This window comes from Poecile atricapillus, chromosome 9 (genome assembly GCF_030490865.1).
Source record: "Poecile atricapillus isolate bPoeAtr1 chromosome 9, bPoeAtr1.hap1, whole genome shotgun sequence".
Classification (NCBI taxonomy): Eukaryota; Metazoa; Chordata; class Aves; order Passeriformes; family Paridae; genus Poecile; species Poecile atricapillus.
Genome location: NC_081257.1, coordinates 3,588,370 through 3,616,276, shown reverse-complemented (window position 1 = coordinate 3,616,276; position 27,907 = coordinate 3,588,370). Strand labels below are relative to the sequence as shown.

The 27,907-nt window shown below is 43.0% G+C and overlaps 1 protein-coding gene across 5 annotated transcripts; it reads right to left on the bottom strand.

The window, feature by feature from the left end:
• Positions 1 to 335: 335 nt before the first annotated feature.
• PTPDC1 (protein tyrosine phosphatase domain containing 1) lies at positions 336 to 20,573 on the bottom strand. 5 transcript variants are annotated; one of them, XM_058845346.1, is made up of 11 exons: positions 20,524 to 20,573; positions 18,482 to 18,549; positions 10,000 to 10,092; positions 7,247 to 7,418; positions 6,467 to 6,547; positions 6,126 to 6,244; positions 5,233 to 5,370; positions 3,530 to 4,731; positions 2,653 to 2,838; positions 1,835 to 1,945; positions 340 to 1,025 (listed from the first exon to the last, which is right to left on the bottom strand). In XM_058845346.1, exons 3-11 carry the CDS (start codon positions 10,082 to 10,084, stop codon positions 909 to 911), a joined length of 2,211 nt encoding a protein of 736 aa, XP_058701329.1. In that variant the 5' UTR covers positions 10,085 to 10,092; positions 18,482 to 18,549; positions 20,524 to 20,573; the 3' UTR covers positions 340 to 908. The 5 variants fall into 5 exon arrangements, with proteins under 5 accessions (XP_058701333.1, XP_058701332.1, XP_058701331.1 ...); XM_058845347.1 differs by having other exon boundaries at positions 20,519 to 20,543; XM_058845349.1 differs by lacking the exon at positions 18,482 to 18,549 and having other exon boundaries at positions 339 to 1,025; positions 20,519 to 20,561.
• Between the last annotated feature and the right edge of the window lie 7,334 nt (positions 20,574 to 27,907).

Below are 27,907 nucleotides of genomic sequence, written 5' to 3'. Positions count from 1 at the left end.
AGTGTATTGCAGCTAATCATGCTTTGATTAATGTTTTTTTTTTAGCATTATTATATCACACTTCCTTCTGTAAGTATTTGCTGGATGTAAGTATGGACAGAATCATATCCTCATAAAGATTTCATGATGAAGTGGTTTTTTACTTAGGAGCAATAAAGGTTTAGCAAATAAAGTAAGATGTTATCCTTATTGAAAGCACTTAAAATGCCTCAATCAATTTTCTGTTAAAAACAATTTGAAGCTTTCTCAGCCAAAAAATTCTAAATTAGGGCTTGATGACTACTGCTTAGCAGAGTGCATTTCTCTACTGCAACACCTCCTAGAAATACTTTGGTTGCAATTATTTAAGAGATCTGAAGGAAAATATTGTCTGCTGTCAGTAACAGATCTCAAGATCTGTCAATCTATCCATTATTACTGTTGGTCTTCAAAATTTCTGAAAGGAAAAGCAGTTTCACAGGTTCAATCAATATTTATTTTCTGCAAAGTGAAATCAAATATCATTAATGTAAACATATGTAATACATAATTATTAACTCAATCCATTAAACCTTTGGGGATCATGGCACTGAACTTATGGCAACCATGTAACTTGAAAATAGTTTCTTGCCAATAACAGAGGTTTCTAAATCAATAAACACATTTGAGAACAGGAGAACCCTTCACAATATAAAAGAACAGTGCTTGAAACCAAATGCTACAGAGAATGGTCACATGGAACTGTTTTTAAAACTATGTAGACTGAACAACTGCCACTAAAACTGCGTCTACAAAAATAAAATGCTTTGTTAATAACTTCTGTTACCTAAAGTTATGTAGATCATGCCAGGTAGCACAAAATACAGTAGCTGGAAAATGCAAAATGATTTGGTAAGCCCATTTAATGCTTCAGCAGAGCGGTGAAGAAATCAAGAAGTATTCTCTGTTCCTTCTTTAATACTTTTCCTTTTTTCTTCCAGTGCTTGTTTCAATACAGTTTTCAAGGTATTGTAAACATATGGCCCATTCTCAGAATCGAAGCTTGTCTAAAAGAGAGAAGTTTCAGTGAAGTTGTTAGAGATGCTATGCAGCAAAACGCAAAGTAGATGCACAACTTTGAGATTTATCAAAAATCTTTGAGATTTATCAAAGAAAATATGTGTTTTTGATGGAGTGCTTAATGGTAAGTGTTTTCAGTTTAATGCTGACTAGGCATTAAAATAAAGCAGAAGAAGCAGAAATGTGGTGATTGTTTTAACAGGCAGATTTACAAGAGATGGGGAAGCAGCATGGTGAACATTCCGTTCAAGCTCAGATTTCATTGGCTGAATCTGAGAAGAAATCTGAGCTGAGCAATAGCTTCACCTGTCACTGTTACAGAATGAGCCCAAAGCAGAAATTAGTTATTCACATCCTGTGCTACAGGCCTGGAACAGAACTGATTTGCAGTGTAATTTCAGAAAATTATTTAATCTGATGGAAAGATTTCACATAGTACAGAATCTACCAAAGCCTTTGGTAAGTTACTCCCAGTGATTAGTCAGTGTCACTCTTTAAAATTATTTTTCCCATAATTTGAAGACGTCCATGAACTGGCAGTGGTCCAGAAAGAGAAAAATGAGACTCCAGGATTAAGACTGTAGTGACAGAATTTAATTTTGTTGAGAATATTTCTAACCCTTTATGCATGTGATTATTAAAAAATGTAAACTCTGAAATAAATAAGCTTCACACTGAAGTGTGAAGGAATTGCTGTAGCCTTTCTCACAGTGGCCTCCCTCTGTTGACTGATTCACCCTTCATGATTTAAACCAAGTAAATACAATATCGTGGACAATTATTTGGGATTACTTGCCTTGGTGAAAGCTTTAATAGCACGAGCAAGTAAGGCCTCCTCCACATCAGCTGGCAGCACTTGCAGGTTCACCACGCAGTGTAAAATACAAAGGATGGTCTGACACTGCTCCTGGTGGGGAAAAGGAACAGCAGCTCATTAGAAGAAATACTTCCATTAAAAACAGCTTAGCACCCAGATTTTGTTAACAGCTGTTTAAGCACCAGGTTGTGCCTTCCTGTGCTGAAACCTTCATGTGCAGGATTTGGTGGGGAATTCCCACCAGCCCAAAGAGCCTCTGCATAATTATTTCTGTCACGATGGGAAAACTCTTCTCCCGAGTACCATAATTCCTTGGAATTTCTGTGAATTTTCAGATTTCCTCCATGAGCCATAGCCTTCCTGTGAATTGGCATAGGAAAGATGAGATTTGATCTTTTCAGCCCAAAATGTTGTGCAAGTTCAGGGCTCTTTTCCCCATCTTGCACCCCTCTCTGTTCTTCCAAGTCTCTGTAACCACTGGAAGCTGTCAGAGAGACACCTGAGCAGTGCTTGCAAGGAGGAAGAAAGACAGGAACAGATCTTTGTGGCTGCTCCTTCCCATCCCTTTTCCAGCTTAATTAAGGGGCCGGAGCATGTCACACAAGCAGCCTGCTCTAGGTAACTCTGTTTTGAGCAAGACACTTGGACTGGAAGATACCCAGAGATATCCAGACAACTCATGCAATTTGATGCACAACGAATTCTCATTCTGATTTTGAAAGAGACTGAAGTGGCTTTTTTAAAGTGCAATTCCCTTGCCTAAAGTTAAAGAATGAATTTTCAGATCCAATATGTACCTTTCCCAACAAGTAGAGTGCATCCTGGGATTCTGTGCAATTTTTTGCCAGCATGTCAATATCATCTTTGGATATAATAGGTTCTTTCAGCTGTTCTATCCACGACCACATCAAGCTGCAGAGGATAAAAGGGTCTCTCTCAGTGCAGATTTTATCCCAAGCTCCATCTCGAGAATTCAGTTCTTTCTTAAAAACAAAACAAAAAAAAACCCTGAAAATACATTATCTATTTACCTTTGCCAACATTCTCTTTGATTGTAGCAGTGTTTGGCTGCTTATGTTCCAACAAAAAAAGACTTAAGAGTTACCCAAAAAGTTTGTATTTTTTTTCAGAGTACCAACATTCATCAGCAATAATATAAATGATCCTTTAAAACAGAAGGATGACAGCAGCAGTGCAGCTGAGAACCTTACAATACTCCACTGGAATACATAAATCAGCTCTGCATTCCAGCTTCAAAGCAAATGCTGCTAAGAGGATTTTATTTTGACGATAAGCAATTAAGTTTCTACTAAATTCTTTCTCTTTTACTCACAAATCCTCTGATTAGTTCTGAGAAAGCACTGATGAAAACCAACTCAAACCCTTAAAACCTGTACTACTTCTGTGCCACCAGCAGCCACATTGCAACCAGAGATAATGGCATTCATTTCCTGCAGTTAGGAAACTGAACATAACCAGAACCTCCACCCTCCTGCTACAGACCAGAATGTTTAAGTGCATTTTGCCAGCCTGTGAAAGAACTGACCTGGGACCTCATAAAAACTGCTGTCCCAATAAGCCATTTCAAAGCTCCACACATCATTTTTGCCATTCCAGAAATTCACTGAGGTGAAATATGCAGAGCCCATAGCATGAAATTGAGTTAAAAATTACCTGCCACATTTCCACTTTCTGCTTCACTTCATCCTCTCCCAGAAATTCATTTATGTCTGCAAGTGCTTTGGCTGCCAAAACTCTTCGGGCTTCCAAACTTAATTCTGACTGCACAACAATGTGTGGAATTGTCTCTGACACCTCTCTGCTACCCTGGCTTTCGTATCCAATGGTAAAGTTCACTTTAGAAGAGGAAGAAGAAGAGTCAGAGTCCTCGGAGGTATGGACTCTCCTGCCATATATGTTGGTCTTGTGGTCCTTCCTATGATCAGTCTTGTTGGCAAAGCTGTGCCTCAGCATCACAGGTTCTTTAGGATTGTGGATGGACGCGAGGCCTGAAGAAAAGGTCCTGCTGCGTTGTACTTCTTTGGCAGAGTTCCTTCTGTGATAGGAGCCATCCCTTTGTCCATCCAAACTAAATCTCCCTTGACTCCAGAACATGCACGTGTTATGCACTAATGCTTCTTTGTTTAACTCCAGCTGTGGCTTTACCTCACCTGTGGCAGAACATTCCTCCCCACTGTTCTGCTTGGGTTTGTTCACTAACATCTGAGCAGGCACTATCCAGGCAGTGTCATCGTGTTCCTCAGGAAACTCAGTTCTCCTTAGGTCTGACTCACTGTAGCTCAGACGCCTTCTCAGATGAGTAAAAGGCTGAAGGCATTCGACATTCCTTCTTTCACAAAAAGAATCACATTCGTGTCCCAGGGAGCAGTGCGAGTCCTGGGCGTCGAGAGCAGAGGAGTGGACGTGGGACGAGTCCGACGCGTCGCTGTCGTGCCTGGCCAGCTCCCGCTCGAGTTCCGTGGGTTCCAGCTGGGACACGGTCTTCTCGATCTCAGCTGAGAGGTCTGGGATGTCCAGCAGCTCCGCCTCTACCACCTGTCTGTTCTCAGCCAGGTCCAGCAGCAGCTTGCACACCAGGTGGATGAGTTTTGGCACGTGTTTGAGGTGCCTGCTCTCGTAGCCGTGCAGCAGGTGCCTCTGGCGGGTCAGGTACTGGGACAGGGTGACTGCGTGTGCCTTGGGCTCACAGCACGCGAAGACGTTGCGGAGAGGGACCAGGAACTGGGAGAACTCCCTGACACACAACAGCTGCCCCCGTGTCTGGATGGAATTGGGCCTTTTGGCTCTGACAAACAGAATCGCTTGGTCAGCACTCATTCTGGTGGCAAAAACTAAGTAGCAAGCTATTAGAACACCTGGAAAATATAAACAGGGATTAGTGAAGGAACTGTCAGACTAAAACAAATAGTGGAAATATGGGATAGAAATTAATACAGGTATATACACAGTGTCCTCTATTACATGATGCTGTTACTTTAATGTAATTGCCTGTGAAGAAGGTGCTCCACCAAATCTACCTGATCCAACAGTGAGTGGCAGGTTTGTGAATGTGTTAGAAATACTGGACAATGAAAATGTACTAGGTGTGTTTTTCCCCTCCAAAAGCAACTGTCACATTTGAATGTAATGGAACAATTATACAGATTAAAAACTTCTCCAACCTTACAGGTCTTTGGTTTTAATATACTAAAACTAAATTTCTCTAGACATCGAGGACTTTTGGACAAAGCAGTTTAGCACTTTTAACCATTTTGTAGAGGTCCACCTTGCAATTATAGAGAATTATTAATTATATTAATAACCCATTTATTGCTGGTTTATAACCAGAGATGGCTGAAGTTCCTAGAGGCACATACCTGTCCTCCCAAGTCCTGCGTGGCAGTGAACAGCCACCCTCCCCTCCTGCAGGGCGAAAGACATCACCTTTACCATGTCAAGGATAGTTGTCAGAGATGCCACTCCATAATCCTTCCATCCAAAATTATAAAAATAAACTGAAATAAAAAGAGAGACAGTGATTTTTCTGCCACACTAAATGTGAAAGGTGTAGTACTATTTGCAGAGGAGAGATTACTAGTAAGAAATTACAGTGCTAAAATTTCATAATGGAGCTTCAAATCTGACTACATCTTGTTTGCAAGAGATTATTTCCCCATTTCAGTGTATGCTTGCTATTGAAACCTAATAGATACATGAAGCTAGCAAAGATTTGTTAAACTCAAGTTCAGTTAGAATATAAAAGGTGTAAAAAAGCAGTGATTCATGCAAAATTACTGAGCTATATATAGAAAGAGGGCAATTTTTTATTTTCAGAAATAAAAGCACCTCTTCAGTCAACAGCTGCTTCTTACAGACAGAACTTTCTCTCTTCTCACCATCACATGGAAATACAAAAGTTCTGTCAGGAGCAGTGTCCTCACATGAAATAACTTTTATAGTCTAGGTAAGAAAACATGAGTGTACCAGAATTTAACACACCGTTAATGGCTCAGGTATTGGTGAATGCAGAAGAAAAAGAAAAAGGGAACAGCTGTCCTTCCTTTAGAAAACTTGAACACAAACCCTCCATCTCTCTCTGTATAATACACAATCTTCAATGTGTTATTTGCTCTTCATTGTATCTGCCAGGTTTCACGTTTTCTGCAATGTTTCCTACACAGCTGTGTTTAGCTCACAGGAATTCCAGTCAAAATATCCTTAAATGCCAAAGTCAATAATTAATGAGGAACAGCAGCAGGAGGGAACTTACTGCCAGCCTCCATAAAGGCTTCAGGAAGGTAGGTGAAGCCACTCTCCTGCTCCAGGGGGTTCCCACAGCTTGCGTGCTCCCCAGGACGCTGAAGGTTAATTATGGTTTTTATGCCACATCTTAAGGAAGGAATAGATGAGTCAAAGTATTACAGACAGCCAAAATCTCATTATCCCTGATTTTCTGAAACACACATTTATTCTTAGTGGAGAATAAATCTTTACCTGTAGAGTGTTAAAATGAAAGGATCTTTATCAACAATCCAAATCTACGTTGAAAGAGAAAATGGATCAGGAATGACACCAGTAATGCTTACAATACATAATGACTAAATTTGTTACCTTTCAAACTGCTCAATAATGTTGTACTTCTCAATTAATTCTGTTGAGGGTCGAGCCATAGCCAGGATATTATCTGTTATCCTGAAAAATTAGAAAAGTCAATAATAATGTTATCATGAAGAATTTCCTGGGTATGAGTCTTCCAAAATATAAAATAAAAATAGAGAGAAATACCTTGGTGATTAATTAGAAATTATTTTTAAAAATTCTACTATGCCACAGTGTTAGTGATAAATCTTGTTAAACTGATACAGATAGAACATTATCAAAAGACAATTACTGGAACTGCTTAAATGCCAGGACATCAATAAAAATGCCTTTGAACAGAAATCTGGACTCAGATCCCTGTTTGTGCCTTTAAGGTTTCTAAGTGCTGTTGAAGCATTTGCTGGTGGAAAAAAACCAGTAAGAATGTCAAGATACATTTCATGTGACTCTTTCTGCACATGAACATCCTTCTGAGCACATGCCCACATTATTTCATCTGCAGGAAATACTTTTACTTTTCATTTCTATTATTAACATGTATAATTAATTTGCATCCCCATCCTTAGTAGCCCAGAACAGCTTTTTTTTATAATTCATGACAGACAGGTATTTATTCTTTTGGATCTGAACCAAACTCACTGGAAGTCAACAGGAACCTTTCATCATCTTTCCTGGGCTGTGTACAACAGCCACTACGTCAGGTTCTAATTCCAGCTAAAACTCTCATTATGTTTTACCCTTAGCAGCTGATGTTTCAAAAGCCCAGCTGTTTTGCTGTGTTGAGCTGCTCACCAGGAGGAGTAGAGCCCCTTGATGGCCTGCTCCTTCTGGGTCCAGCGTGCGGGGTTCTCGTACTTGCAGGCGCGGCCACCGCAGGCCATGGAGCACTGCATGTGCCCGGGGATGACGTGGCGCAGCCGCTCCCCCATCTTCGTGTATTTGGCCGTGGGGCGCCTCAAGCTCCCTGCGACACAGGCAGAGCCACGTTAGCCAGGAGCTCACCGAAAAATACCACTTCAACCTCATGATCAACTCACAAACACCATATCTAATCCAGGCTCATTGTTCACGAAAGGATTCTGAGGGGAAAAAATTGCTGCGTTACTGCCAGTTATTTTTTCTGATGGAGTTAGAGGTGAGCGACATCCTTTGCAGCTGAAAAAAAGTCACAGTCCTCTTCAGCCCGAAATCCAAAATAGTTAACCATGTCCTCATGTGTGCTTCTGTTTTACCTGTTGTTTATAACTGAGCTGTTAGAGTAAAAAGCACGTATTAACAGCTGAATAAGAAATCAGTGAACAAAATACAAAATACAGGAAGAAAATTAAACCTTGCTATTTTAGCCACATAAAAAAAAAAAATACAGTTAACAGAACACAAGTATAGTAATACCAAGAAAATACTCAGAACTGCCTCAATGAAAAGTACTTTACTTTTTTTTTCAGGAAAAGTTGCATCCAGCTCCTCGGGGCTGAGCGATGACAGTGCCACCATGACCCGGTGCGTGGACGAGGAGAGCAGCTCCACCACGGAGCTGCGGCGCCGCTGGCTGAGGCGGAGAAGGGGATCAGAGGAGGAATGCCTCCGCCCCTGGAAGAAATGGCTAAAGATGCTGACGGCCGAGCGCCTGCGGGGGGAAGGCTGCATGGCTGCCCGGCCCCAGCTCCGCCCGGCGCCGCAGCCCGGGGCGCTCTGAGCGCAGGGGAAGTTGCTCAGCGCTGAAGTTGCGGGAGCGGAGCGGAGCATCCCCGAGCTCGCTCGGCAGCTGGTCCCCGGGCTGAGTGTCGCCATGGAAACGGAGGATGCAGGTGCTGCTGCCAGCCAGCCCCGGGCTGCTCCTTTCCACAGGGATTGCGTCTGCTCGGGACAAACTGTTCCACCGCTTGATGAAAATAGTTGCGTGTCAAGTAGGTAATTTTCAAAAGGCGCTGGGAACAACCAAAGTGTTTGTCAGAAACAATGGGAGTATTTAGTTCCTGCTCAATAGCAGGCATTCAGAAGTCACTAAGACACAAAATACTCCATTCAACGGAACAATCGAAATGTAGCTGGAGGCTCTGCCTCCTGAGAGATCTGTAAGGAAGCACATTATACTCCCCCACCTCTTGGTTCTTCATTCCACAGCCACCTCTCCTCCTCCACTTTGCTGCTCCAAAATGCATCATTAGCTGTGTAATGATTTGGATTAGTGTGTTCCTGCTGAAATGCTTCAGTACGTGATGAATTGTACACTGTTTGCCTGGACCATTCACATCTAACAAAACACAATTTGTTATCCCAAACAAAAGGCTGGGTTTTTTTTCAGGGCACAGCTTTCATATGAAGCAAAGCTGTTAACCCTGCAGCCTGAGAGAAAGCAGATCATTAGGAGGAGAAGGTGTGTCAGCTGAGTGCTTCACGCTTCTGAAGGCCAGTATGAGGTGGCAAATTGCCTCCCACTTTTCTTCCAGTGTGCTTAGCAGGAGAATGAGGTGGCTGGAAAGCCTGCAGCAGTTGAAAAAGCAACTGTGTGGAGAATGGATTATAGTGATGTAAAAAGCCTCTGACATCCCTATGTATGTGCATCAGACTGCACTGGAAAGGGAAAACAAGAAAATCCACTTTAAATTTGTCAATAAACAAATTAATCTCGTTGCATTTTCCTAAAATACATATGTGTTTCCTCTTGTACCACAAAACCAGTAAGTTGTACAGAGGAATTTGCGTAAGAGGAAATTAATTTCTGGGACAAATTCACCAGGCAGAAATCTGCTTCTTCCTGAGGCACTGAGCAGAAGCTGAGGGCCTAAACTTTGACTGCTGCTCCCCAGCTTTTACAGAGATGTGACAATGTTTGCTGTGGGTACCAAGCCTGAAACATTAGCAGTGATACCATGTATGGAAAGGAAAATGGTCAAAACCTTGACTCTTCATTCATCAGTGGAGCTGATATCAACAGGTGAGGAAACATGTAAATTTGCTTTTATTTTGGGGGTTGGGTGGAAGAGAAAGGAGATGAAAAACGCTGTTTCAAGTGCTACCTGTACTGAAGAAATGTGAAAAATATTTTATAATTAACTACATTCCTTTCTTGCATTTAATTCTCTTTCTCTTCCCAGAAACTTTTCGGTATATATCAAATTATAGTGGAGACAGAAGTGAGGAAAATAGAATGCTGCACATCATTATTTTCCTACTGAATCTTGCAGGTTTGCAAACAAGCACTCATCCAAAATGGTAAGAAAGAATTGCATCCTGTAAAAATTTAAATAATTAGAAATGGGAGTTTTGTTGAGGTTTGTATTTTCAGAGAGGTAGGCAGTTTCTCAACACAAAAATAACATTGTTTCTTCCATTAAGAGATCTGACAAAATGAAAATTACAGAAAAGATCAACATATTATCACCATGATATGCTGATGAAGTAATGCAGTCTGGTTTTGTTAGAGACATTTTAAGTTTATAAATATGGATAATATTTCTGGGCTTTTAAAAATTTTGTGGGTTTTTTTCCCAGAATTGTTCTGAGCATTTATTATGAATGGCACATCAGAGACAAATTCCTACCTGAACTCATATTTGCCAGATAAACACTGCTCTCTATCAGCGAAGAGTATGGTTGTTCATTTTGCAGCAAAACTCCTGCAGCCATTGCAGTACCTGTTGAAACAATAAAATATTCACTGAAAACAGAAGCTCAAAAAATTCAGAATAAAGCCACATGCTCCTGGTTATGGAGTCACTGAAGATTTTGGCAGTCAGGCATGGGGTGGTACTTGATAGACAGATTGTCCACAATCCACGGGCTGTTGCTGCTCTTTTCCTTGCACTCTTGGAGTTTGGAATCACATCTGTGATAATTCTCCTCTAACAAGAAAACTGAATCCAGGACTCTCTCAGGCAGAAACAGATTTTTTTCTCTACTGTTATTTCTAATACAAGGTAGGTCCTGCTCTGAAGACCTTCTGGCAGAAAGATAAATCAAGCTGTAAGTATGAACACAGTAATCAACCACTGTGATGATTAAATAAACCCTTTGCATCGTTCTTGAGTGGAAATTCTTACTCAGTATAAGATCACCCTTCTGTTTCTTTTATCTCCTTAAGAAAATAGCTGCAAGCCTAACAAAAAAGAGCATTTTTTATACCAAACTAAGCACATCTCTGCTGCGTCATTAACTATAGAAACTTTGCCAAATAGACAAACCTTAGGTTCCCAAGTCTGTAAAACCAATATTAGCATTCAGCAGCATAAAAAGGGTTTTGAAAGACACATTTGCTAAAAAAAAATAAAAAAAATAAGTCCTATGGAGATTAAGTGATTCAACGGGCCAGTGTGGTGCTGAATGCTTGTTGTTCATCATCCAGCTTTTATCTCTAATCCTGCAAAAGTATTTTTGTAGTAAATATTTAAATAAAATTTATTCATTCAGATGTTACACTATCTACTACATACTTGAATAAATTATTCTTCCAACAATGCCACTGGACTTCATTCCACAACTTCATCCAGTGCAGCTCTGTTCTTTTGAAGATGCTTAACAGATCACACATCTCTATTAACCCTTTCACAGAGCTGCACCAGCCCTCTCACAGGGATGAGAAATACATTTGTCAGTGAAAGACAAAAAGCATCCTGAAATTTCAGAGATGCTCAGCAATGCATCTCTAATGTAAGTACATTAAGAAGAATATTAATTAAGAAAACTCTTAATAAAGATTTAGAGTGCCTGGAGCAGTTTCTACTCAGCTACTTGACTTCTGTATCCTGAAAAGTCAATCCTTTAATAAAGTACCTTCATATAATTGCATTCTATTTGGAGAAGCTCCAAAACCTCTACATTTATTTTTCCATGGATTTTGAAATCAGTAAGTGATGGCTTCCATTATCAGAGGAAACTTTGAACCTAAAGAAAGAACTTAATTTTATCCCCAGATTTTCATTTTTGGAGTTAATAATACTGAATTAACAAAAATTATTGGTTTCTATTCCTCAGAAAATTCTCTTAAAAATTCTTAATAGCTTGTCCAGATAACATTTGAAAAAGATATCATATTGGCAGCAGAATCACCACCACTATGACTATTTAGTTCTCCTGTTCTCCTATTTCCTTGCACTCAAGTGATGAAATAAAAGAGATTAAATATCAGGGATATTTCTATCATCTACAATTCTTTTCCTTTTTTTTTTTTTTTTTTTTTTTTCCCCCAGGAATCAGGCTGATAAGAACCCTTAACTGGAAAGGGATGAGATAGAGGTTTATGCAGAAGTCACTATACCTATAGTATGACAAAATACTAGCAAGATTCTTATAAGTGGCAGAGGCGAGCTCTGTGTTTCTTTATTGTCTAACCGATTTTATTTCATTTACACACCAAATTATAATTCCTGTGCTGCCCAACTGACTTGAGTATTTTGTCTCTGCCTTCCAGTTTGCTAAATTTGACTGACAAGCTGTTTTAAATTGCTCAGTGTGATCAATGGGAACAATTCTCTTATATTTACTTTTGAAAAAGTTTGTAATATTGTTACAAATGGCTTTACATTACATTCAGACAGATGCACGGTGATAATCTGGGACAGGTCAGTGCTGATGTTCCTACAGAGGGACATTACATTCCTGCACCAATAAAAAGGCTGCTAATAGTAAAAATAGTGCTTAGGTAAAAGCAGCAGCTCTCTCCTGCCTCGCCTCTGTACCAGATATTTTTGGTTTTTAAAGACGTTCTTCAGCGTTTTGCTCATCCCCTGAACGCTCGGTAGCTGCGGAAGACACAGCCTGGAGCTCTATCCTAGGTCACGGTGCTCATGCGCTGCCTGAGGATCCGAGTCACATCCCTTGGGGCAGTCACGATATTGCCTTAATCAGCTCTGCTGCCTTATCTGTGCCGTGCATTCCTACTGCCGCGAGAGCAACGAGCCGCCCCTTAATCCGGGCTCCCTGAGCAAGTGGGAGGAACGGTGTCTCCCGGCGGTGCAGTCCCACCTCCGTTCCAGCACGGGCAGCGGTGCCAGCCAGCGAGTGGGAACATCCCGGCTCCTGACACCAAACACCGGGAAATGTGCCTGTGCTGTCGGCGGGCAGGAGGAAGAGCAGGACCACACTGCCCAAGGAATCTCTCGGAATCCTCATGCCAAGCGCTTGGGGTATTTCAGGAGGTCCCCTCCAGGTGTGGGTTTGATACATGCTTTGGCGTCTGTATTCAGTTTTGAGTTGCGTTTTCTTTCCCCCCACTTTCGAGCCGAACAGTTTCTAGCAGAAGGGGTTTTTGTCTCCTGTTGCACTCGATTCACGTGTTGCATTTGGTGACACGACAGCTGCCGAGTCCCACTCGCTGCTCACACGTGCAGGGCTGCCTTTCCTGCAGGGGAAGCGGGGTGAGCACCTCGTGCCACCGCGGGTGAGGTCGCTCCGGTCATCCTCCTTCTCCTCAGCAGCGAAGCCCCTTGCCCACGGCCATTTCCTCTGGAACAAAGGCACTGCTCTCTGTAAGGACACAGTGGAGCAGTAGAGTGCCACGCAGACAGCAGGACAGCTGGCACCTCGGGGATCCCAAGGAGAAGTTCCATGGTCCTTCCAAAGGCTGCCTTCCACAGGCAGCGTCACTCACTGGCTCTCAGGAGCCCGCTGCAGGATGGGCCCAGCAAACCAGCAGTGGGGTTTGTAAATGAACAACTCTGCCTTGTCACAAAAAACATTCCTTTCTGGTATTTCAGGATCTGGAAAGCAGTGGCTTCCAGTGGCTGGGTTGAATTTTTGCTCCAGACTGCAATGAGAGGAGCAATGTCCATTATTGCAGCAGCCAGAAAACAATTATACAGCCAAAAAGTGAAGAGACAAGATGTTGGTCTCGCTCTATCTTGGCAATGAGGATGGTTATTCAATAAATGCAATTACGACCTTTTACTTCAGAACACGTTTCCAAACAGAGAGAAGAGCTTGCATTCCCAGCTGGAAGGATTCCAGTTAGGGCAGTATAGCTGCCAGCACGGACAGTAATGCCATTGTAAGGCTCCCCACTGCACTCCTGTGCACCTATCCACAAATAGTGAGGGCCCAAATCTTTAATTCCTGTGGCTTTGGTAAACAAGGATGCCACGGCAGACCACACACTTAAAAAGGTTACCTGTTTGTATTAACATGAAAAAATTTTGCTAAGTTTTCAATTTTAAAATATCAGTATATGGGAAAAAATTATTTTAAACCTCAAATATATTCATACAATAGAGGTAATGCTGATGCTTAGGCCTGTCACATGAAATTCTGAGGTTATTTTTACTGTTTTCTTGTCTTCTAAAGTGAATTTGTTCTCTCTCTATTGTAGTCATGCATAACCTAGCAGCCAAATTTTTAAAGGAACATAGCTCACTGCAGGTAGGGGCTAGGGTAGCTTAGTACCTAAGCACTTGGCTAACACTTCTAAAATTTCCTGTGGCCTAATTCTGCAAGTACTTGAGAAGCTTTGCTTTTGTGAGCAGTCCCATAGAAGTCAACAGAATGTCTAAATATAAGATCATCGGAGATAAAGTTTCACTGACAAAATACAAAATCCTGTAAACTGCACTAATGGAGATGTTTCAGGCAGATAACTAAAAATAACTTTGATGATTAAGACTAAGTAAAAATAGGACAGAGTAGTGAGTTCTGGGTATATTTAATGTAGTGGTTAAGAGCTACTAAATGATAACTTTGTCTCTCAATTCAGGCTTTGAATCTGATGCTTTAAGATTGGCAGATCATGAGAGTTTCTAGCAAAAAATCTTCTCAATTGGCTGAGACATGGTTAGTCACTGGTACAGGAAGCACTGGTAAATGAAATTGTGTTTTAAATTACCACAGACTATCTAATTTTAGCGTTGCCAGGAATAACAAAGCATTTCTAAAGGTTTGTAAAAATTATGATAACTGGGGGGTTTTGCTAAACTTCATTATTTTGATTAATGAAACAAGATGCAAAGGTTCTTGCTCCAATGCCTGTACCAGTGAAAAAGCTCACTGGGAACAGGTATTTCATGAATGCTTAAGCTACAATTTAACCATGGTCTGGAAGGCAGTTTTAGCACTGAGAACGCATCTCTCAGTAGGCACACACCTCAATTCCCAAGGTGCTTTAAAGGCTCAATTATTTGAAATTTGAAATGTTTACTACCCGTAAGCAAACACCAAAATATTGCAAAAGCAAATGAACACACGGATAAAGGACAGAGAGAAATGTAGTAAAGGTAAAAATGTAAACAAATTTTCATATAGTTTAGTTCTACAGTATTTACACAGCAGAATGATACTACAGCTGCTGTGAAGCTCCAGGGGTTTCACTGGAACCACAACTAGAATGGATTTGTTATTTCTACATGCCTTTTACCCTCTTTGGGAAAAAAATATTCCCCATCTGTCTTCGTAGAAGGTGAATGTCATTTAATCATCAAGTTTGATATTTACAAAGGACTCCAACTGCTTTTGTGTACAAAGAGACAAGAGAATATAATTCATTAAAAGATTATGTAGGTGCTGGTGATTCAGTGTTTGCTATTCATACATTTTTTGACATAAATAGCAAGAAACTGCAAGCCAAACTGATGGACAAGTCTCTGAATTGACTTGAGCCATGTTATTTAAATAACTCTTTCTGTGGCAGTGCTAACCTAAGAGTTAACACAAGGTATTTTAAACTACCTTGAACAGTCTGGCAGGAAGTAATTACTAGAGAGACTCATCAAGGAGATGGCGTAAAGTGAATATTAACTGTTCTACAAACAAAAATGGTGGCTCTGAGACCCTTGATCATAAACATCATGTTTACCAAGAGACTCTCAGACTCATCACACTGACTACACGCAGAATGAAACACTGTAACTGTCAGCATTCTGACGGCACTCAGAATTGCACATCCAAAGATTATTTCTGCGAATTAGAGGAATTATTTTTAAATCTAATACAGTCAAAACCATAGTAAATTCACATGAGTTTTAATAGTTTTATGTAACACCTTACCTGTTACCCTGCAAAAAGAATGAGTGATTGCTGATCCCTTCATTGCTGCAGTATCAGCCACAAGAAACACGCTGCAGGGGAGTCACGTTTTACAGAGGAGAAGCTGAATGAATTCCCCTGGTGTTTCCTGTGGCTAATCGGATCGGGGATGGTAATCTGGGAGGAGCCAGCAACGATCTTTTCTTAACCTAAACTGTGCAAGGAGTGCCCCAGAGACTATGCAGATAATCATCCCTAAACTCCTTTCTGCGTCTGCCTGGCCTTTAAAGGGATTGAGGCAAACAGGCCGCACCAGCCTGATGTTCTAATAACTCCGCTCTTCCTGTTCACCTCATTTCCTATCAGCAATAAGTAAATAGGTAATTATTTCTGTGTGTCTACATGTATCACACAAATAAACACAGAGCTACAGAGAGAATTTTGTAAAGTGAGATTAATTACAGTTAAACTGACACATTGATTTTGAAATGCCAGGAAAAAAGAATTATATAGAAATGTTCCATTGTTATCTGGGTTTATCATTGTTATCTGCACAAAACATTTTTTTTCTTACCCAGTAAAAGCATAGAATGTCACTTAAGTATTTTTAGAGAGTATAAATTAACTACATTAAAAGTAATACCTCAAAACCATAAAAAAATAAGTTCATATAATCAACTGTAACCAACTAAAATCCAAGGATTTTGTTGATTTAACTAAATACTAGATAAATAAAAAATGTAAATAAAATAGGATACAATACCTTATTCTACCTTAAAAATAGATCTTATCTCCAAATAAATTCCAAAAACTAAATATTAGCTGATGAAAATAAATGGGCTTTCATTTATTCCCATCACTTCCTTGCATGTCTTCCTAAAAAATCCCTAGTATTAATGAAGCTAGGGATTAATTAAAAATACCTCCCAATTATTTAGAAACAAAGTAACCTTAAAATTAAAATCCAATCCAAACTGTTCTGTGATTCTAAGTTTGTGGGGAAAAAAAAAAATAATAAAATGGGACTTCAAAAGATCTGTACAAAATTTGGGAAAAACCACTAAGGTACCTTGGCTACTTAAAAAACTGAATAGATTGTGGAGCCTAAAACCCTCTTTTGCACACCTTTCTTTAGTGTGTTCGTAGAAGTTTCAACCCCAATGGAGTCAAGCAGCCACAGCTTCCCCAGCCTGCCTGCAGCTGCAACTGGGGGATCCAGAACCTCCAAAAATGGATCCATGTGGATTCCCTGGGTGCCAAGAGCTGGTGTCCAGGGCCAGGGGGCCGGGCACACTGACACATACACACACACTTGGGCACTGGTGAGAGTCAGCAGAACAGTGCTGACTTCCTGGGAATGAAAGACCCTCAGCAGGAATCTCTATTGGAAATGTTGGGTAGAAAGAATCGGAGGTCAGCTAGAATGAAATCTATATTGTACAGTGAAATAAATCTGCTCTTTGCATTTTGTCTGTGGTTTGAGGATTGCCCTTGGTTACCTGTCTGGATCAATTCACGCAACAGGAACAGCCCCACAGCAGCACTCCTTGCTTTCACATTGTTCACTCACTACAGAAGTGGCCCTAGAAATCTGAGTCTGTGATTTATGAGTAAAGGGACACATGTATTTTCCAAGTGTCAGCTCACAAAAATGTGTTAACAAATGGAGCATCTGGTAAAACATTTTGTAGGAGGAACTGGAGGAAGCTGGCATCATTTTAGTTGACTAAAGAACAAAGAGCAGCTTCAGATAACTAATAAATATTAATTAAATTCTTAATATAAGCATACTCTTTGGGGGAAGTTCTGAATGTTCACATCTGAGAAGCTGTCACTGACATAGACCTAAGTTTTATTTCCATGTGGGTAATATAACACTATTTACCTATCTGATTCCAGAGTGGGGTTAATCCTTGGAGGGTTTGGATTCCTGGTGCAACAGCCTCTGCTTTGCTGTATCCTCTTGTAGGTGTCAGAGCTTTGCTGGCTGCCCTTTCATCTGTTCCTATATTTGTACTCCTCAGTATTAATGACACTTTGTTCAGCTGAGGAACTGATTTTTTTCTAGTGCTCTGCAGAGTTTGGCTAATCCAGGCATCAGTGCCAAACATGTTTGTTCAAACAGGCCGTATCACTGTATTTGGATCAAGACAAGGCTTTGTGCTAACTGAGGGTGACTTTTTGGGAGAATTAACCAACAGGCTGAAATAATTTGCCATTTCCAAGGAAAGAATACACAGAATAGGTGTTGTATAATGACTGAACTAGGAATCTTCATGCCTCTAGGCTTGGCATTTTCCTGTTTCAACAAAATGAAGAATCCCAAGTCCTCTGGAAAATTCTGCTGAACTATGATTGCCATTTAAAGATACTAACATGCTTCTTAGAAAAGCAGAACAGGATCATTTGGTTTCTGGTAGCTTATTTCTCCTGCACCACAGGAGCTGCCCCATGGCTACTTCACAGCAGACGTAGCAAATCCACCTGTCCCATGCCCTTAGGTACAGGTTTATCAGATCAGGCAGGTAGAAAAGTGTCTAAATTGCCTCATTTGAATGTCTGACCGCTGCCTACACTGCAGTGTTTTCAGTGGTACATAGACAGAATTAAAACATCACATTATCCTAAAACTTACAGATGACTAAAACCTAAGATTCATTTTCATTTAATACAAACTGTGTGTTTAGATTCCTAGCTGGCTTTGGGCGTTTCCAGCTTCTCCTTTTGCTTTTTGCTCTCCTCATAGTTTTGATCATAAAAATCAATTAATGTTGCTTCCTTTTCAGCCTGTATTGAAACACTGCAGGGGAGGCTTTAGCTTTGTGTAACTTTACAAATATATACACATTATTAAAGACTTTCTGTAAGTTCTGCTTTTAGATATTTTACAAATATATATATATATATATGCAGATACAATTTTTTTCTGTCCATTAAGCATAATGCTGTACCACCACAAATCAATCACAAAAGCAGAGTAAAAACCTTTGGTAGACCCCAACTTTACCAGCAATGTTACAGTTTTGAGAGAAATGTACACATTTAGCTACTTAATAAGATCTCACAGCAGCAGCCCACCTGTGATCCCTGTCCTCTTTCATCTCTACTTCTGACAGTCTCTCTTTTCCCGTTGGTTCCACTGTTACCTAAAATTGCCAGTAAAGGACAAAATGTAGTAAAATGTTAGGTAAAGGCAGCAGAGTAATATGAAAATTAAAATTCAAAAGACAGTTGCAAAACTGAAGAATTGCATCAGGTGTTATTCACAGGTCATTCAATGGACTTACAGTGTAAAAGGTGACTAAACACCTAGGAAAATAGTGTAGAAGCACTTAAACTAGATCTTGCTATAAAAAGGAAAGCTCTGATTTATGAGACATATCAGATTTCCCAGTTCCTAGACAACTCCTCTCACTTATAATTTTACTGCTATTACACAAAATAAAATAGTCATAATGGTATAACTGGATTTACAGTGAAGTGTTTACTTAAACGTGTGGAAGAAACACTTTTCAGGTCGGTTTATGTGTCCAGCCAAGCAAGTACATCACAAGAGAGGATTACAATGCTAATTATATCTGAGGTGATAGTCTCACAGCAGCTGGCCCTGCAGACTGTCTCTCTCTCACTTTATCTTGCCGTAGATGTGCAGGTGCTCTCTATGCATGAACTACTGATGGAAAAAAGAGATGGAAAAATCACAGAATCCCAGAATGGTTTTGATTGGAGGGACCTTAAAGCCCATCCAGTGCCACCCCTGCCACGGCAGGAACACCATCCACTGTCCCAGGTTTCTCCAACCTGGCCTTGGGACACTTCCAGAGATCCAGAGGCAGTCACCACCTGAATCACAACCTGCAAATGCTTTCAAGCAATACAGAAGTGCAAACACCTTTATTTTGTACACATTATTTTGGGATTAATTCCTCCACAGATGTGGAGCTTGGTGTTGCTCAGTGGGATGAAGGACTCCCAAAAACATGTCTCTGAGAAAAGCAAAAGTAAGGGATCTGTGCAAAGGGAAAACACTGAAGTCTAGATTATCAATATATCGGGTAACCATTAATCTTTTTGTTATTCCACTTAAGAGTGTAGTGACAGTCTGTAACCAAAAGCAGTAATAGCTACATCTGAAAGTTACTGTTGAGTGTGTGGACTGACCCATGCATTGAGGTCCCGCAAGCAGGACTCATTGAGCTGTGTTTTTCAGGGTGATTGAGTGATGATTAGAGGTGGGGTACAACCACTACAAAACATGCAGACACTGCTGAGAAGTGGAACTACCCTGCTGTCATTCATGGTCCTCTCTCTTCCTGACAGCTGTGGGCCTTTGTGAAAGTAAATCTACACAGATCATTTATTATACTGAATGCATTTTGAGGTTGTGATTCAGGGGGTGGCAGCCCCATTCCTGGAAGTATTCAAGGTCAGGTTGAACGGGGTTTGGAGCACTCTGGGACAGTGGAACGTGTCCCTGCCTACGACAGCGGGTGGCACGGGATGCACCGTAAGGTCCCTTTAACCCCAGAGCAGCCTGGGCTGCTGTGACTCGCTTCTGTGACTATTCAGCAGCGGGTGGCAAGAGGGGCTGTGTCACCGCATATCCCCCGGGGGACCATAGACCGTTCTCGGTCACTGCCGGTGCCGAGCACGGCCCGGGAGCGACAGGAGGAGCCCGAGAGCCGTGCGGGGCCGCGGCAGGGTCTCTGTGGGGGTGAATCCTTAACGGAGGGGCCGGGCCGAGCAGCGAGCGCGGGGCGGCCCGACCGCCCGGAGTGCCCGGTGGGGCTGGGCGCTCTGAGGGGCGCTCTGAGGGGCACCGGGCGTTGTGAGGGGCACCGGGCACTCTGAGGGGCACCGGGCGTTGTGAGGGGCACCGGACGCTCTGAGGGGCGCTGAGAAGGGCTCGGGGCGCTGTGAGGGGCACCGGGCGTTGTGAGGGGCGCTGTGAACGCTCCGGGCGCTATGGCGCTGTGAGGGGCTCCGGGCGCCCTGAGGGGCGCTGAGAAGGCTCGGGGCGCTGTGAGGGGCTCCGGGCGCTATAGAGGGCTCGGGGCGCTGTGAGGGGCTCCGGGCGCCCTGAGGGGCGCGGCCGGGGCAGGGGTGCGGACCCACCTCACCTGCAGGGCCGCTCGCGCCGCTCCACCGGCACCGCCCCGCGCCGCTGCGCATGCGCGGGGAGGGACCGGGGGCAGGGGAGGCGGGACCGGGAACGGCAGGGTCGGGATCGAGAAATAGCGGGATAGGGAATATCGGGAAATAGCGGGATAGGGAATATCGGGAAATAGCGGGATAGGGGATATCGGGAAATAGCGGGATAGGGGATATCGGGAAATAGCGGGATAGGGAATATCGGGAAATAGCGGGATAGGGAATATCGGGGTCGGGAACAGCAGGATGGGGGAACAGAGGGATCGGGAAAGGGAAACGGTGGCGACGGGATCGGGAGAAAGCGGGGCCGGGAAAGGCGGGGTGCGGCGGAGCGCGCATGCGGGATCGGGGATGGCAGGAGGGGGATGCAGCTGAGGGATGGGAGCGGATTCGGGAAAGGCGGGATCGGGGAAGGCAGGAGGGGGATGCAGCTGAGGGATGGGAGCGGATTCGGGAAAGGCGGGATCGGGGATGGCAGGAGGGGGATGCAGCTGAGGGATGGGAGCGGATTCGGGAAAGGCGGGATCGGGGAAAGAGAGCAGCAGCTGCTGAGGATCTGGGGCAGGGGTGTGTTTGGGCCTGTCTGTGAATATTTTCACACCTTTTCACTGACACGGTTTAATGTTTAATCGTGGGCCATTGGGTTTTAGTGGTTAAAGGTGGGGAATTTAATTGAAAATGTCCAAATGACCGTGTTTTCCATGGTCTGGAATGGTGCCTACAGGTGGAGGTGTGGTTGCACTGACACCCCGAAGCTTTCAGCTTCGTCCCCCTGCACCATACATCTGCTACATCTCAGCAGGGATTTTATCGAGGAGTTGCCACACAGACATCGGTCAGGGCTTTGGGAGGCTTAGCTGAAGTTTTTTGATAGGCATGAAAGGCATTTAGGTCTTGGACACAGAGCAGAATAGGTTTGTAATGGTTTATTTTAATACTGGACTTGAATATACAGTCGCTGATTAAAGGAGGAGCAAGAGCCATAAAGCTCTGCACACATCAGTGAGCTGGGCTGGAACATCTGTCCAAGGGTCAGAAGGGTGTTCTCGGACTGAGTGCCTGCTAACACGCTTGGGAAGTCTAAGTTGTGGTTTTGAAGGTACTTGCAGAATTTTGGCAGTGTTCTTTGCCTGTCTCATAAGCCACGTTAGTACATTAGCACCTAGAATTAGCCTCCCTAGTATATCAATTACTTGAACACCAGCAGGGTTTACATACTTTTAATTTACATTTTTTTAAAGGTAAAGACAGGTTTGAGAACTTTGTGGAAATGCTGAAAAGAATTCTGTCACTCCTTTTTGCTAAGCTGAAGGAGGTGTCAGCATAGGATACACGGCTTTTTTCTTAAAATGTCCCATTAGTACCAAAGTGTCTTAAATATATCTTGATTTTTGGCAGCATAACATATTCCTACAATAATATTGATTTCTAAACTAAAAAAAAAATTTTGTGTGACCCTTCTGTCTTCCTCTAGAAGATTTGAATAGGGTTTCTCTGTGTTTGCCTATGAGAAAATGTTATTAAAATTCACGAGTTTCATTTTTTAAATTAGCTTCAGGGCACACATTAAGTGTTTGGTCCCACAGAGCGAGATTTGTGCCTTTGCCATCAATTATGATTCTCATGTGTTTAGGGTTTGGCTGGCTTGGGGTTGGAAGGCTGAGCATGGTGATCAGGCCATGTGATCTGTTCCCAAAATTTGTGTTTATCGTTACATAATTACATGAATAAACAATCTTTTGCATGCTTCACAAAGAATTTGTAAAATTCATAGAAAAAAGCACAAAGCTTTCTTTGTTTTGTTGTAAAGATGCAACCACAAAGGCATGAAAATAAATGCTGGTTTTGCTCTTTTTTGTCTGAAATAAGGAAAAAGTTGAGGTTTTCAACAGTGTTGGGCTTGTGGTGCAGCTGCACAAACACTTGTGCCAGTGCAGTGCTGCAGAGGGGGCAAGGCTGCTTCTGTCACAAGCTGAGCGGGGACGACCCCGCAGGAGCGTGGCACAGAGAAATCCATGCTCCAGGAATGCTCAGAAATGTATTTGGAATCATGTGGGGTTTTTACTTCAGAGAATGAATCGGAACCAGCAGAAAACTCAGTGAAGGTTGACCATGAGGTGCAGGCTCCCAGGTACAGTCAGGAAAAGGAGCTTGGTGAGAAAAACTCCAGGGGTGAAAAGGGAAAGGGGGGATTTCTTGCTTCCCCAGAAGTGTGATTTGGGGTCGGGTGATGATCCTGAGAGCACGATGAGACTCTCTAATGCTGCAGGGCCGAGTTGGAGCCTGACACTGAAGGAACAGCTCCAGAAAAACTGAGCCTGCCGCCCCAGGTCTGCCCAGACCTTTCCTGGCTGGAGCTCATTTCACATCAACCCGTGCCACCGTGTGGCAAAGGAACACGGTGCACTGCTCCTCTCTCAGGTTCAAAACACTTTGTGGAAGATTCTGCCCTCTTTCTGTGCTCCTGGGATTGCTGGGGGTAGAGGGGCAGGGCGGGAATGCGACGTTCCTGAGCTTCGTCTCAGTAGCTCCTTGGAAATCCCACGGGTTCTGCACTGTGGTGTTATTCCAGCACAAAGTGTGCTTTGGAGCCAGGCTTTCTGAGCATTTCCCGATTCCAGCTAAGCAGGTAACTGAAGAATAGCTGTATGGGAATAATCCATAAAGTGGGGTATAAAACCTTTCATCTTTTGCCTTCATTTTTCCATCCAAATTGCTCAGGATTTTTTCTTCCCTTGCACAAGCACCAGATTTTGCAGCTTTCCAGTGCTTTAAGGGAGAGAGGGACTTTTTATCTGAACAGATAGTGACAGGATAGGGGATAATGACTTTAAACTGTCAGAGGCAGGTTTAGGCCAGATAAAAAGAAGAAATTCTGCCTTGTGAGGGTGGGCAGGCCCTGGCACAGGTGCCCAGAGAAGCTGTGGCTGCCCCTGGATCCCTGGCAGTGCCCAAGGCCAGGTTGGATGGGGCTTGGAGCAACCTGGTCTAGTGGAAGGTGTCCCTGTCCATGGCAGGGGTGGAACTGCATGAGCTCTAAATGTCCCTTCCCACCCAAATCATTCTGTGATTCCATGATTCTGTGATTGGAACACACTGTGATTGGATTCCACTTTTTGTTTCCGGCCACCCCACTGGCTCCCAGAGGATAACAGTATTCTTTTCCAGCATAAACATCTCTTTACAGAGATGATTCAGGTTTTTTCTGGGAGCCTTTCATTTGCACTGTTTATGTAGGCACATTGTGCATTGTACAATATCTTTTGTTTGCCATGAACATCAGCGTGATGGGAAGGCAACAAAAGACTTTGAGGGATAATCAGCAGATGTAAGGAAACAATGCCAGCAGCAGGAGAAAAATAGCTGGAGAGGCTGCTCCTGGGGCTGGACATGTCCTCAGCTGGATGTGGAAATGCTGTTGGGAGTGTGGAGAGGATCCCAAGTGAAGGCAGGTTTGTGTTCAGATCCACAGGCAGGAGCTGGTGGATCTTCTGGATGCTGAATAACCTGCTGGAACTCTCACCTTTCCTGGGAACAATGAACTATCCCTGCTGCCACAGGTTTTCTGAGGGATTTAGCCTGGGCAGGATGTTGGTGACAGCTCCTGTCCTTTGTCACACAGCAGTGTGTGATCTGTGATAGAACCCACTGGCTGTGGTGTCAGAGCAGGACAGGTTCAGCAGGTGCAATCCTGCTTTCTGTAGTGGCCATTTCATATCCTTTCATTTGGCTTTCTGTGGATTTGGTTATTATTTCTCCTAAAAATATGCAAGTGTGTCTCTGCCAAGTTACAGTCTTCTGATTCTGTAGACTTTTCTTGTTCTTGCTACTTTTTTTTTTTTTCTTGGCCTTTTTGATGGGCCTTTGTATTGAATTTCCTTTCACTCACCTTTTTTGGTCTTTATATGATTCACAGTTGTTAACTTCTAGACCTTAAAGCTGTGCTTTGGTCCTTACAGCTCTGACAGTTTACAAAATCAAGTGAGAAGTTGTTCAAAGCGAGTTTGTTCTCACAAAAGGGTAGATGTGTCTGTAGTTTCCCTTCCCCACACTTGTCATTATAGCAAGTTTTGTAATTATGAGCTAATGATCACCCCATGTTTTACAACAGCACAGGTAAAGTAATGGGAAATGGGCTGGATGTTTTCAGCTTCAAGTGGCTGTACTTCAAAATAATGATGAACTTTGATGAAGAAATTTGGAAGTCTGCAGCTTTGACTAGGGTGAATTCTTTCTCAAATGAGGGAATTCAGGAATTTTGAGACCCTCTTCTCCCCCCTGTGCATGGTGTATGTTCTCCTTGCAGAAGGATGTTAACACACCAATGTGGCAGGAGAGGAAGGTGTAACCTACTGTGTTTATTTCAGGAATCTGCTTTCATCCTTCACCTGGGTGTAACTGTTTGGCTTTCGAAAATGAATACTTCAATATTCTGCACTTACAAAGCCTACAATGGTTGAAGGCATATATTGCAAAAGTGGAGTGTCCAGATTTTAAAACAGATTTGTTTTGGCTGTGGGCTTGTCTACCATCCATGGAGATCTGTGCTAGTAAAAACAGATGTGGAAGCTGTCTGTGCAGAGGGTGAACTGAGGAGCCTATGCAGTCATGCTGGAACAACGTGGACACTTGGTTCCTTGGGGACATGAGCAGCACAACGTGAAGGACCTGCTTAGTCACAACCAACTGTTCTGGAAGTGACTTTTCTGACTCCACAGGGTGATTTTGTTTTTAATAAAAAAATACAGTGCTTTAAAATTGTAATTACACTTGAGGAAACTGCATTTGATTCAGGGATATTATGGAAGCAATAAAGAGATTTAAAAGAAATCAGCAGTTTTCTGGCAATTATTTGCTCAGCTCAACTATTAATATTGGTTTGTTTGCCAGAACATGATCAAAAACATTTGGCAGGCAAGACTTGGTCAGGAAAGTGAGCCAGTAAAATTGAGCTGTCATCTAAGTACATACAGAAAAACTGTTCACTTGGCATGAAAAACAGACTGTTTACAGAAATAATAAACATGCCCTCGAAAATTATGTTCCTTCTCTCTAAAATCACGGAAGGTCACAAGACTTTGACCTTACAGAAGGAGCATAACACTTTATGAGACTCCTGTCAAAGCACATGATAAAAAATAAATACACTGCAATAAAGAAGTGTCAGGCTGATGGCTCAAATGTGCCTTCCTGCTGTATCCTGTCTCCTTCCCGCAGGATGTGGGGTGGCTGCTGCCAGGCCACGGCAGCCCAGCTGGAGGGGAGGGCAAAAACACCTTCTCCTGCCATACCACTCCATGTAATTAACTTGTGTTTCATCTCCCAAGTAAACCTTGCAAACAACGAAACTTGTCAGAGTGAAATAGATGTTATTGAAAAGCGTAATTTGCAAAAGCCCTTCTGGTGGTTCAGCTGCTGGATAGAGCCCCAGATGCTGGGTGTCCGTGATTTGGCCTTGGCTTGGTGATTTCTCTGAGCCCTGAGGATGGAGGAGTGAACTCTAGGGAAGGATGGTGATAGCTGGAGGAGGTGTTCAGCCCCTGGCCAGCTCCCCCAAGGGCAGTGGTCTCACCTGTTTGCTCCTCAGGACTTGCAGGTTCACTCTTTATGTGGATTCCTCCTTCTGCCCCCATAAAGCTGTTGGCTTAAATGTTCCAGTGTGGACTCTGGGCCTGGAAGGGAGACACACCACTCTTCCTTGCACCCCAGGGAACCAGGGTTATCTAATGGAAGAAAAGGAGGCTGAGGGGAGCCTCTCACTCTCTGTAGCTGCCTGAAAGAAGGTTGTGCTCAGGTGGGTGTCAGCCTCTTCTCCCAGGGAACAAGCGCCAGGACAAGGCACAGTGCCCGCAGGGAGCACTAGGGGAGGTTTAGATTGGGTATTACAAAATGTTTCTTCACTGAAGGGGGGTCAGGCTTTGGAACAAGCTGCCCAGGGCAATGGTGGAAGTGTTGAACAAAATGTGTAGGTGTGGCACTTGGGGATGTGGTTTAGTGGATGAACCGTTGGTCTCAATGATCTTTTTCCAACCTTAATGGTTCTGTGACTCTTCCCTCCCCGAATTCCTTGCACAGCGGTACCTTCATACTCCTCCCGCTGCCTCTGCTGCAGTTGGCTCCCACTCTGCAGTGCCACAGGGGCACAGCCAAGGGCTTTGCAGCTCAGCTGAGGAGGGGCTGTGCTCACCTGTGGCAGGGGCAGGAGCAGTGTGAGCTGCAGAGCCAGGGAAGCACCAAACCAGGGCTGCCTGGAGCTTCACACTGCCCACAAAGGCATTGGTGTCTCACTGAGCAAGATAAAAAAAAGTCAAGAAGCTTCAGCTCCCTTTTTGAGGGCAGTTCAGACTTATAGTCATCACTGCTGTGCTTCCTGGAGATTTTGTGGACTGACATGATGTCATACAGCCATTCTCCCGTTTTCCAGCATCCCTGGAGTTCACAGGGAGAAAAAGAGCTTCCCCACTGCCTCCCTCAGTTGCCAGGGTCCTCCTCTCACACACAGCACGAATCTAGCCAGATGAGCTGTGTTTTGGAAGTCCCCCAGTAGAGCTTGTACATGTGCAGAACATAAAAGATACTTAAATTTATAAAGCCTGAGCTCTCTGCGTGCTGAGGGTGAGTGTGCAAGTATTTGGCTTTGGTCTGCCCCAGCCACACAAAACAGTTTAATCCAGAAAAAACAATCTAAAAAAAACTTCATTTGCTGGCAGTTTAGATTCTGTTTACTTATAACTCACAACCTCGAAACATAAGAATTAAGCTTAATTGTTCATAAATTATACAGCACACAGCACATACTGTTGTAATCTGTGCTGCACATATCTATATTGAAGTATTAACACCAATGTTTAAACAAAATACAAAGTCACCACAGGCAGCCTTAAACCTCAGCTGTACAGTTTCGCTGAACTATTTTGGCTATAGACATGATTTTTCACCCCTCTACCCTCATATGGTATTAATTCAATTGTTTTAGATGTTATACATGCATAAGAACTAGAAGGGATTTCCTCAAACAACAAACACTGAGGATAAAAAGGTCGATGTTTATAAAAATGTCAAACTCCAAGGCTCTTCCATGAGTTGTTAGAGGATTGCTCTCAGTGAAGACTCAGCCAGTCATTCAAGAATCCTCCAGTGAGGGAAGCTAATCCTGAGTTTTCACTCCTAAATCAGTGGTTAGGTCCCACAGCAGAAGTGCTGAAGGGAGAGCAGGGAAATTGGACGTGGTTTAAAAGATCCCAAAAATTCTTGATCACTCTGGTGTTGTGTTTGTGCTTAGCAGCTCCCTGGAGGCAGCTCCCACACCGTGCCTTTGGTGTTTCTGCAATGGTCTGTGGTGGCCAGGGGCTG